The 12,184-nt window shown below is 38.1% G+C and overlaps 1 protein-coding gene and 1 long non-coding RNA gene across 4 annotated transcripts in view; one reads left to right on the top strand and one right to left on the bottom strand.

Annotated features, from left to right (window-relative positions):
• The window catches only part of LOC108350274 (uncharacterized), a 31,002-nt gene that overhangs the window by 8,032 nt on the left and 10,786 nt on the right, over nucleotides 1–12,184 (bottom strand). Inside the window, exon 1 of one of the 2 annotated variants that reach the window (XR_010064356.1) lies at nucleotides 8,682–8,968. The exons of the other annotated variant lie outside the window; for it this stretch is intronic. This is a non-coding gene — a long non-coding RNA (uncharacterized LOC108350274). Of the gene's footprint in view, nucleotides 1–8,681; nucleotides 8,969–12,184 lie in introns of those variants that run through there. 2 annotated transcript variants of the gene reach the window in all.
• Sprr3 (small proline-rich protein 3) lies at nucleotides 7,089–9,746 on the top strand. 2 transcript variants are annotated; one of them, XM_063281819.1, is made up of 2 exons: nucleotides 7,089–7,306; nucleotides 8,651–9,746. In XM_063281819.1, exon 2 carries the CDS (start codon nucleotides 8,670–8,672, stop codon nucleotides 9,426–9,428), a length of 759 nt encoding a protein of 252 aa, XP_063137889.1. In that variant the 5' UTR covers nucleotides 7,089–7,306; nucleotides 8,651–8,669; the 3' UTR covers nucleotides 9,429–9,746. The 2 variants fall into 2 exon arrangements, with proteins under 2 accessions (XP_063137889.1, NP_001101156.1); NM_001107686.1 differs by lacking the exon at nucleotides 7,089–7,306 and having other exon boundaries at nucleotides 8,670–9,428.

The raw sequence follows: 12,184 nt of genomic DNA, 5'->3' as shown, positions 1-12,184 counted from the left end.
TGAATATTTGGTTCCAGTCATTAGTGCTGATTGGGAAGATTATGGGACTTTTAGAATATAGTAACTTCTGGAGGGAGTGTTACCTGAGGCAGATTTGAGAGCTTCTTAGTCTTGCCCCACTTCTAGTTTACTTTCTCTGTCTCCTGCACGTAGACTAAGCTGTGGTCATCCAACCCCCTGCTTCTGCTTCCATGATGTCTCTGTCATTGTGAACTCTAAGCAAAAATATTTTTTCTTATGTAAGTGGCTTTTGTTTTTGGTGTTTTATCACACTGACAAAAGGTAACCAATGTAAACAAAATCAAGGTCAGTAACAGGCTGGTGAAAGAATTGAAAGGACATTAATTCATAGACCAGATTTATCTTTCATAGGCTCATCTTACAATAATATATGGAAAAGAATAAGAGTAAATCCTGATACTGGAAAAAATTCATTTTATAGTTATTCCATAAATTAGAGTCTGGTGTCCACATATCAAATAATCTTCAAAGAAAGGGAGAAATATGATGCTTTATAAAAACATGAGCTTAATTAGTAGAAATAAACATGAAAATGTCTGATGATACATATAAGAGAAAAAGGATTATAAGACAAAGGCTTAATTTTTCTCTAAGTACTTAAGAAAGAGGTGGTGAGAATTAGAAAAGTTAAATATGAAGAAGTGGAAATATCAACAAAGAGATAAAAATATTCCAAAGGGAAATAATGGCTATAATCTCTCAAAACAGAAGACAACTTCTGTTTCCTCTTTTGGGTTGTATAGTTTTAATATTTGTATTGAGGTTTTTAAGCATTTTGATTTAACTTTTGTTATGGTTTACGAAATAGTAAACTACATTCTTTTGCATGTGACTGTGTATCTGCCTCCATCCTCCTTATTTATAGAAAAGATTCTTTTCACTAATTTAATGATCTTATAACCTCCTCTCAAGTAAGCTACCCATGTTCAATGCAGTGTCATTAACCTATATATGTGTCTGTATGAGAGTAAGAAATACTTATCACAGTTTCTCTGAACCAAGTATTGAAATAGCAACGTATTTCTTTCTATTTTGTTCTTTTGTAATATTTTTTCTTTGTTATGTGTAGATTTTTGAAACAATTTGTCAATTTCTATGTGGAAGAAGACCTTGGAATTCTTCAATGTGAGGATGGTCTGAATATTTGAACTATCTTGCTTCATATCAGTGATTTTCTTTTTGCACATTTGGCATCTTGAGTAACCACATATAGTTGGTGCTAGTGAAATAGCTTATTGAATGTCTTTTTATTGCTCACTTAGGTGTCTCCACCATGTTGAATTGGCTCCTAGGAGGGCTTTAGAGTGAGTACCTAGTCAGTTTCAATAGAAAGCAAGTGCACCAAAGCGTGGTAACCTTCCCTGGAAACACACTGTATGGGGTTTTAGTCACTATTGCTCAGGGAATTAAGAGCAGTGATTGCAATGGTGAATGATTAAGGGGAAACTCACACCTAGATCATTCTGGTTTCCACCCTTTCAACTCATTTCCTTTGCTGATTTTTATCTGTGTCTCTTCACGGTCATTTACCATAGATGTTCTAGTGTATGAAATGAATAAACTCAACAATTGGGAAGTCACAGTTCTCTACTTGATATTCTAGTTTCATAGACTCTAGAAAAACTTGTAGATCAACTCCAAATATTTATGCTAATACATCAGTCACCTTTTGCCTAATTCTGGAGCAAACATTAATTCATATCATTGAAAATTTATTTATACTTTCCCCTTTATTCTAAATAAAATGCATGCATGTTAAAAATCTTAGCCTAGGCTGTTGAAGTAAAATTTTATGCATATATAGGTTACTTACAAAAGTATTAATAGAGGAAAGGAATAAGTAATAAAATTAATTAAAAGCATACTGGGGAGATGGATCACAGCTTATATGGTCTTACTGCTCTTACAGAGAATCTGAGTTTCATTCATGACACCTATGTGAGGTGTTTTAAAACCTCCTGTGACTCCACTTTCAGGGGGACCTGATGCCTTTAGCCTCCATGAGTACTGGGACTCAGGTGTATATATAGGCAAACACAGAATTCAAAATAAAATATAAATATTTTATAAAGACAAAGTGGTGTAAAGAAAAAGGAACCATAAAGATGATGGTCACATACCAACGTAACTAGGTCTTGCCCACAGGCAGTCTTCTGAGAATATATAGAAACCATGTCTCAGAGACCTTGCCCTAGTGATAATAGAAAAAAATTCTTCCTATCAGCACCAAAATTCCACTAGCAAACCTGGGGCCTTTGAGAATTAACTTCCCTGTACCTCAAGTATTCACACATGCCTCAAGTCCACAGGGACCTCAGAATGTGTTGTCACATAACTCTTTTATTTACTTATATACATATACATATATACATATATATATATACATATATATTAAAAGAAGTAAATAAAATATAAATATATAAATATATATAATATATAAAATATAAATATATATTCCAATATCAGCTTCCATTCCTCTCATTATTTGTTTCTGCAAGTCCCTCACTCATTTCCCCCTCCCCTTATCCTCTGAGAAAGGGTAGCCACTGGATATCAGAAACTGACTGAGATGAAGTATGACCAGAGAGTCTGTGAGAATGAAGTGGCTCTGAAAATGCATGGAAAGAGCTAAGGATGGTGACTGAGCCTGGGGTATCAGGTTTTTGAGAGGTATCATTGTTAGGGCAGTAGAGAAGGAGGAGTTTTGTACATGTTCTGGCTTGATAAAGGCAATGTCTAGCAAAAGATTGTGCATTGAAGACAACCTAAGGTTCATTCTATTGTGACTATAGAAAATATGTGGATTCTGAGCTCTCAGAACCAGAGCGTTTTTGTTTCTGTGTCACAACAGAGAAGGCTGGCACCTGTTGTGGCATCCAGTATTGTTTCATATGATGAGCCATCTAGTTAATCTTCCCTGTTCACTCACAGTGGAATCTATAAATCATGGTGAACATGGTATGTAGTGAGTGTCACCCTTCTCCTTCTACCAAGTGGTTACACCTTGACACAGAGAGAAATATACAGGGCCCTCAGACTTGGCAGAACTACTCAGATTTCTTAGCATTCTGAGGTGGTTCATAGATTGTCCACTTTGTTCTCTCCTTACACAGAGAGCAGGAATAGACAAAATGACTAGAACACATGGAATGAGGCAGAAATAAAGTAAGAAGGCAGAAGTCATAAAAGCCAGTGTACAGATTTTGGTGGCTGCACAGCATTCCTTTCAACGATACCCCTAAAGAAGAGATTTTGCTAACAGAATGTCACATAGGCAATGTTAATCCGGTCCCTCCCAGAAGATGTGAAGTGTTAATTGAATCTTTATATAGGAAGTCTCCAGTTACAGCCTCACTCCATAACTAGTGACCCACCCAAGGAAGGAAAAGATCTTCATGATGAATAACACCTAATTGGCCACACCTGAGAGTTTCCACCAGCCCCAGCCTTTATTGAATAGCAGTTGACCTATTCACCCTTAGCCAGGGAACCATAGGACCCCTTCCTATGACTGTTTTAACTGCTGAAATCAAATAGTGGTACCTGCTAGCAGCAGACATGTTATAACTTAAATGTTAAATGTCCCTAAAGGCTCATTTGTTGGTTCTAAATAGGTGGCACTGTCTTGAAAGATTGTGGTACCTTTTGCACATCGGTGTAGCTGTCACATATAGGGATAGAGATATATGACTTTGAGTATCAAGTTTGTGCCCTACTCCTGGCTTGGCTCCCTGGTTTTTTATCTATTGAGATGTTATCGAGCCATGTTAAAAGCTCCCACAACAACAAAGCAGTCCGTAGCTTCCACATCTTTTCTACTACAATGAATATTTTTAAGAGATGAGATCCAAACAACCTGGCCTTCCCTTAATTAGTACCTGTTCTATATTTTGTCTCAGTGATAAGAATAGTAACTAACACGGTAGCTGAGTGGATAGGAGACTGTTTCAGTTTCCAGCAGCTCCAATTACTTGCAGAGTTCAACTACTGGTCTTTACCAGATAGCAGGAAAAATGTCTGCTCCACCTGAGTTCAGTAGTTCATGATACTGGAGACTTGAATGTAATGTGTGCCTGGCCAGCACATTTTGTTCTGGTCTCACCAAAATCTAGAATATAATAAATCATGAGGTTCTGTCAGCTTCAAAAATACCTACAGGTAGAGAAATATAATTGTCTTCCAAAATAAATAACACTATCATAAGAGACACAAAGACAAGAAATCAAAACATATATAGAAAACTATGCAGAAGTCATAAAATATGCTAAATTAATAAATAAATTCAGTAATATAAGATACAAGTCAAAATATTTCTACATATGCATAACAGTTTCCATAAAAAGAAATTATAAGAACAAATTCCAATTATCATACCTACAGCAACAAAAATATATTAATAAACTTAATAACAAAATTATAAATGTCTTGTTGCAGAATGTGTGGTCACACTGTGAACTCTGAGATTGTATTAGTTACTGAAATATCTGCTTCTAGTTGTGGTGTGGCTCAGCCCATTTAACATACACCTTTAGTCCCTCTGGCTGGAATATAGACACATCCTTAGTATGCACCTTTAGTCCCAAATAACGAAGGTAAATTTAGTTTGTAAAAATAAGCAGCCATGTTTAAAAGTAATGTTTAATTGAGTGGCAGACAAAGTGAAGAATAAGAGAAAGATTTGACAGAGTAGTATATGTCAAACTCTCATGAGAAAAGAAACAAATGCTATTTAATAGAGCAGAAAGAGAGGGGGGAGGGAGGCAATTTATCGTAACAGTTACATAGAAAGAACAAACTAGACACAGGTGAAGATAAGACAATGTAGAGAATGAAAAGGAGTCAGAGAATAGAAGGTATTGGTAAATTTAGTATGAGGCCAAGCACAGTAATTGAAAAGAAGCTAAGAGAAGCCAGATTGAATCAGTAATCTTAGAGTTTGATCCAGAACACCCTAGTTGACCAGCTATCCAGAGTTAAGAAAGAACTAGGAAGGGAGGAGCTTATTCAGTAGCAATTCTCAGAGTCTGAAAACAGTCTAGATCTAGATAAGATTCTGTGGAGACTAGAAGCTTCCAGTAATAGGAAAGGGTAGCAAACAAGTAATGGGCTCTGGAGTTGAAAATATCCCAGGTGAATAAAAGTTATAGTCACAATGTCTAAAGTGTAAACTATGAAACATGATAGAAGAAACTGAAAAGGATCCAAATACAAGCAGGATATTTCATGCTTGTTCGTTAGAGATTTTATCATGTTAAAATATCCATGAAATACCTCCCCCCAAAATAAAAATATTGAAATACAAAAAATCCTGAAATTTGCAAGAAACCATAAAAATTAGCAAATAATCCATTCTATCTTGATCACTAAACTGAAGGCATTACAGTATTTGACACATTACAAATCATTGGTAAGTAAAACAGTATGATACTGAAATAAACCTATAATCCTTGATCAGTGGAACAGTATACAGAGCTTAGAAACAAACCCAATTCAGCTATAATCAACTGCATTGAGCAAAGAAACAAAGAATAGGACAGTATGGACATACTCCTCAATAAACAGTGCTATGCAGACCATATACACAATGCAGAGGAATGACACCAGACTATCTACCCTTCACTAGTTTTAGATGTCGACTGTGAATAGACTAAAAGACTTAAATATATCGTAAAAATTGCTGTAACTACTGGAAGAAAGCTGGGAAATTCTCCAAGTCACTAGTCTGAGCAAAAGTTTTTGATATCACACAAAATATAAATTATGAAGCCAAAGTTGACAAGTAAAATCAAATGAGCCTCAAAAGCTTCTGCAAAGTAAAATAAAAATAAATGACAGTGCTATTTCCCAACTTCAGAATGGGAAAAAAGTGTTTTTAAAGTGCATTTCTGATAAGATATTAATATGCAGACTATATAAGGAATTAAATTGTCCAATAGAATTCAATGACCTAAAAATCCAGTAAAAATATTGGGAAAATATGGAATTTGTCAAATGAAGCTATTGATAGATTCATTTTTTAAACACTCAGCACCTCTAACTCAAATCAGGACTACAAGGAGATACCACATCACCCCAATGAGAACGCTATTATCAATAAAAGCAAGGAAAATTTACATTCATTATTGGTGAGAATGTAAATCACTACAGCTTCTATGGAATACAGAAAAAAATGAAGGTAGACATACTTTACAACCCTGCGATCCCACTCCTAGGAGTGTCCCCCTAAGAAACGAAATCAACATGTTAAAGAGACCCCATACTCCAAATTTTATTGCAGCCCAGTTTAAAACTAATAGATAAAGGAAATGGGATACATATACACAATGGGATGATGTTGGACCATAACTGAGGATAAAATTATTTCATTTCTGACAGTATGGATAGAACTGGAGAACCTTGGAGTAAGTAAAATGAGGAAGACAAATAGTACATGATCGTGCTTATGTGTAGGCTCCAAATCACAAGGTTGTATGGCAGTTAAAATAGAAGTGTGACTATCAGAGGCTGGAAAGAGCAGTGCGATGGGACTGTGTGATGGCACCATGACGTAAATAAGTGAGCAGCGATGCGTAGCACAGTTCAAAACAACTGAAAGAGAGAATTTTGAATGCATTTGCTCTGAAGAAGAAACAAAAAGTCTGAAGTGATATAAACTAATAAACTTGATTTGAATTTTACCCAATGTTTTCATAAAGCAAAACATCAATTTTTTCCTTCATGAAAGTGAATATGACGTGGCAATCAAAAACATTTCAACTGAAAATTTTCTAAATGTCAACATGGAATTTTAAGGGCTTCCTCCACAGCAAAAAGAGCAGGTTTCCAAAGCATACCTTCAGCCTCTTATTCCCCCTCTTCAGCATGACTCCATTGACACGAGTTCTCCATTGCCATTTCCCTCTGAACTTCCAGAAGAACCAGATATACCTCTACATCCACTCCAAATACTAAAAAGCTGAACTGGATTATAGTGTTGTTTCTAATCCAGGGCGTCTAGGTAGCACTTCCTCTTGATTTAATGCACCACCTCCCAAGAAGTTGGTTCCCCATCATAGCAGCCACACCATAAGAGTAGACAATGGAGTTAGGCCAGGTGACATCACTGTCAGACAGTAAGCATGAATACAATGCTAAGCCACAGATTTTCATTCACAAAGGCTGGAATGTAGGCAGAACAACTCCAAAAATCTACTTCCTTAAGGAAGGGTTCATTTTCTGTATAAAAATCCAGCTGACCAGAGATCACTCAGCAAATACAAGAGTCCAGAGTCCTTCAGCATCTAAGGTAAGACTCCCCACATAGAACTTTCTAACACTCTGTGTTGTTTATCGTGGTTGGGAATGCTTGACAAACTAAACTTTATCTACTTCACTTTCACTACACATGACTTACCTCTCAAACTATAGCTGTAAAACTGAGGATCAGAAAGAGTGCTCTTAGTATTTGGCTAACAGCAAGTCATGGGTGAGACATTAGGACAAGGCACACCACACCAGTGTCTTCTAATCTAGTTGAGAACTTTCATCAACAAAGGTACTGCACAGTGATTTGGGTGCTCAAATCTTAAAATATTCTTTGCTCCATGAAGCTATAATCCATCAATGAATATAATAAAGAGGCATAATACTTGGAATCAGACACAAGCCTGGGGTGGGGAAGCCAGTATGGGTGATCCCGCATCAGCAAGCATCGATGAAGTGAGAATTCACAGTAAATATGTGTACAGGAAAAGTGTGAATTGGGGCTCAGTTGTGAATCTTGTAGGCATGAGGCCAGTCACAGGAAACATTCCTATTGGAATTCCATTCTTGAACTCTGTGCCCTGTCATTCTCTGAGATTATACAAAATCTGGTATTGCCAGCAATTCTAGGACCCTGTCATACTCTGTTCATGGCCTGTACACAGGTTAAAAAAATGCAGAGAAAAACAAAAGAGCAAATTCAAGAGACCTGTGAAGAGAAAGTATTTTTTAATTATACCATTCTGCACAAAGGGATGCCAGCAGAGAAAAAACATAAAAGTGTCTGCAGTTTCAGTTGGTACAGGATCTCAAGAAATTCTTGACATTTCTTCCCATAGGCCAGGACTTGTTTCCTTCCCAAATTCCTCTGACAATTGGTTTAGGACACAGAGCTTTATTCAATTAATTATTATTATTATTATTATTATTATTATTATTATTATTATTATTATAAAATAATGCATTTATTTGTATTAAATAATATTACTAAATTAAAATAGTAATAATATTAAATAATTATAATTTGGTGTTTGAGGCTGCCCCCTTTTCTGGGTATAGGCTCTGTCACAAAGCAAACTGCTTGTGGTTGTCTAACTCACAAAGAAGCAGGTGCCAAGTCAGCTGGGGTTCTATGTCTTTTGTGATCTCTAACTAGGAAGAAGTTCACAGCATACTGTAATTGATCATAAGCATTTACTTCTTATACAGAGATGATCAAGTTGCCTTAACCTTTGCCTTAAAAATTAGTAACAAATATAAAAGTAACCCATGATTTCCATTCAGCTCAGGGAAATAAAAGAGTCTTTAATGTATAGGGAAATTGCATATAGGGAATTTTGGGATTTTACCAATTCCCTTAAAACTAAATCAGATGACTTTTATCTAGGGTCCACATTTTCGGAAGCATGAGTTCTTACCAGCAAAAGCAGCCCTTCGTTGCACCTCCTCAGCCTCAACAGCATCAAGTGAAGCAACCTTGTCAGCCTCCACCACAAGGAAAATTTGTTCCCATAGCCACCTCCGAACCATGCCACACTGGTGTTCCACAACCAGGAAACACCAAGATTCCAGAACCATGCAGCACCAAAGTGCCTGAGCCAGGCTACACTGTTGTTCTTGAGCCAGATTATACTACAGTGCCTGGGTCATGTTCTACCAACGTCACCAAGCCAGATTATACCACAATTCCTGGGCCATGCTCGACCAACATCCCTGGGCCAGATAACGTGGTTCCTGAGTCATGCTCTACCAACATCACTGAGCCAAATTATACCACGATTCCCGGGCCATGCTCTACTAACATCCCTGGGCCAGATACCATGGTTCCTGGGTCATGCTCTACCAGCACCACTGAGCCAAATTATACCACAATTCATGGGCCATGCACTACCAACATCCCTGACCCTGGCTGTGCCATGGTTCCTGGGCCATGCTCTACCAATATCTCTGAGCCAAGTTCAGAGCCATGTTCTACCAATGTCCGTGAACCTGGCTACCTGAATGCCTCAGAGCCCACGAATGCCAAGGTTCCTGATCAGGGATACACCAAGATACCTGACCAGGGATACTCAAAGGTACCAGAGCCATGCCAGTCCAGAACTCCTGAGGTGTGCCCCACAACTGTCACCCCAGGATTAGCTCAGCAGAAGACCAAGCAGAAGTAATATAGTCCATATCCAGCCAGGCCCTTGAAGAGCTGATCACCTGCTGCTGAAGTCTTTTCTGTCTGCTTTGGTGTTCCCATTTTCTGGAGACCATGTAACAATATTTTGCTACAGTTTCTATTTGTAACTTAAAAATCGCATGCTGTTAGGTCTTCTCCATACCCTCTAAAATGTATCCAGAGCCTCTGAGTTAAGCAGACCATCTTAGTTCCTTGAACACTCTTTGGGTACTGGAAGTTCATCTGAAGTGGAACTCTATGGGATTTTCTGTGGGAAAAAAATGCATGTTTGCCCATTAAATAATTACTTTAAACTCCACTTCTTGCCTCTGTGTGATATTTGCCGAAATAATTTTTTCTTTGCCTTTCTTTGGGAGTCAAGGCCTGTAAGGATGGTATGGATGCAATATCATTAACATTAACTCTGTCACAGTGTATTCCCAGCAGGCCATGAGGACACATATTAGGAGACTATCACAAGAGAGTGTTTGGATACTGTTTACCAGCACTCAAAAACCTGTCAGTTTGGAACACTAATTTAAACAAGGTCCTTCTCCTAACCTAACCATATTCTCTGTCCTAAGCTACCTCTTATCCTCAGTATTGAAGTCACCATTCAAGAGATAGTTACTTTTACACTATTTTTCTGTTTCCCTTTTTATTCTCTCATTTTCTCCTTTTAATTAGCCCTGATGCATTCAAAACCACTCTCCCTGCACATCTCTACACTCTCATGATCACTTGCACTGACTCTAACCTCATTTACTCAGGCTATGTTCCCTTCCTCCACACACCCAGCACATAAGAAGTCCTGCATCTGGGGACACAGAAAGAAAGAAAGCGTGGTGCTTGCTTTGAACAGGCCTGTTTCCTCTAGTGATTATAGTATTATGTGTCCTTTTCATACAAACATGCATGCCCTTCGTACTCCTTCTATGTTTCTATGTTTCCCATTCTCCTTTTTCATAGTTGATCTGCCCAGGAGTAATGCACAGGGCAATTTATCCAGTGATTTAAAGAGGGCATGAGTTTTAAACAAAGACATGGAGTCCACAATCTAGATGAGGTAGGACAGTGCTGGTTGCTGAGCTTTCACATCCCAGGAGCCAAAGGGGGAAAAGAACATCGAGCACAGCTGCTCCATCGCTCCATAAAAACTGACAACTATGTGTTTACCTCACATCTAGAGCTTGGAATCTCAGCCCTTTGCTATCTCCTATGAGATAATCTTGGTTTCAGGGATGGCCAACAACAGGAGTTTCAAGGGAACGAGTTGTGTTCTAGTAAGTGCCACAGGGTCAGAGGTATGAGTCAGGTGACACATAGAAGCAGCATGTTACACAAGTTCTTCAGGTAGGTGTCACAAGTGTTCCTTACATATATGGAAACGGAAGAAGAAAACTCAGTCTCCAAATCATCACAACGTGATGAGAAGCTGTTAGACTGGCAGGAGAGAAGGACATCCCTTGTACCTAATAGGTACATACATGCTGAGGTGGCTTCACGTTACCACTGGTTTCAGTGGTGGAAAACTTTAGAGTTGAGTGCAGGATGAATCACTGTGAAATAAGCTAATTCTAAATACAGAGGCCCACTGTGTGATATGCAGCTACTGTGAATATAGAATAATATACTTTCATTGCACCTATTGAGTAGGGCTCTCTTTTTCAAAATATTTCAAATAAATGTACTATAATATACGTATTATTATACATTAACTTCTAATAAATAATTAATGTTACCTACTAAGATTGTTTACATTATATAGTTCTGCAGCACTGATGCAATATGCAATATATACCTTGGTTAAGATACATGGATTCCGATGAGCTTTGAAACATGAAGAATCCCTAGTGCTAAATTCAGCAAAATATAAACAGTGCTTGCTACTGGAAAACTTTGTCAGTGCTCATTTTTGTCTGCCTTTCAGAATAATTTGCATCGTATTATGATACTTAATATAAACCAGTCAAGTTACTAGGAAGCTAAAGAAAACACATGGGTTCTGCCCTTTCAAAATGATTCCTGCATTCTTCAGCATAGATTCTCTACAGGGAGAGCAAGGATCCTTCTGAAGAGACCTTGCTGAAAGAGTGCCTAGTAGTTTTACTTTTCACACATACTTAATAATCATTCATTTTATTTGTTGTCTGTGTAAATGCATGTGGATATCTGAGTGCCATGCTGTGAACAGAGGTCAGAGAACAACCTTCAGATATTGGTTCTCTTCTACTGTGTTGTCCCAGAGATCAAGCTCAGGCTGTCTGCCTTGGAGACAAGCTCCTTCACCCACTGAGCTTTATCTCCTGGCATGATTCCATATTTCCACCCCTGCCTTCTGTGGAACTGGAATGACCCCAAAACCACTGACACTAGCAGCTCAAGAGTTCCCAGTCTAACCTGCTGGCCAGGCCATTTCTATAAATCTCTTCCTTTTAACTGAATGTAACAACTACTCTAACTAAAGCAATTGTGTTTCTCTGGACTCTTGCTTTTCCTGCCCACTTGACTCTGTAATGGCCAGGGAAAGTGTTTGCTCATCACCTGTCCTTCTTCAACTGACTTCTCTTTGGCTACCTCAGCAGTGACCAACTATAAACCAAAACGGGGACTTTCCAATCTTCCTACCATACCACTTCCTGTGAAAAGTGGGAGAAGGGCCTCTGATTCTATCGCATGGGCCTGACCTCTCCTCAGAACGCACGCCCTCCATGCTGCTGTCTGTCTGTCTGACATTAATGTTCATTTTATAAACTT

This window comes from Rattus norvegicus, chromosome 2, assembly GCF_036323735.1.
Source record: "Rattus norvegicus strain BN/NHsdMcwi chromosome 2, GRCr8, whole genome shotgun sequence".
In the NCBI taxonomy this organism is placed as follows: Eukaryota; Metazoa; Chordata; class Mammalia; order Rodentia; family Muridae; genus Rattus; species Rattus norvegicus.
Note: the sequence above shows the minus strand (reverse complement) of the source record. Positions and strands in the feature narration are given on the sequence as shown.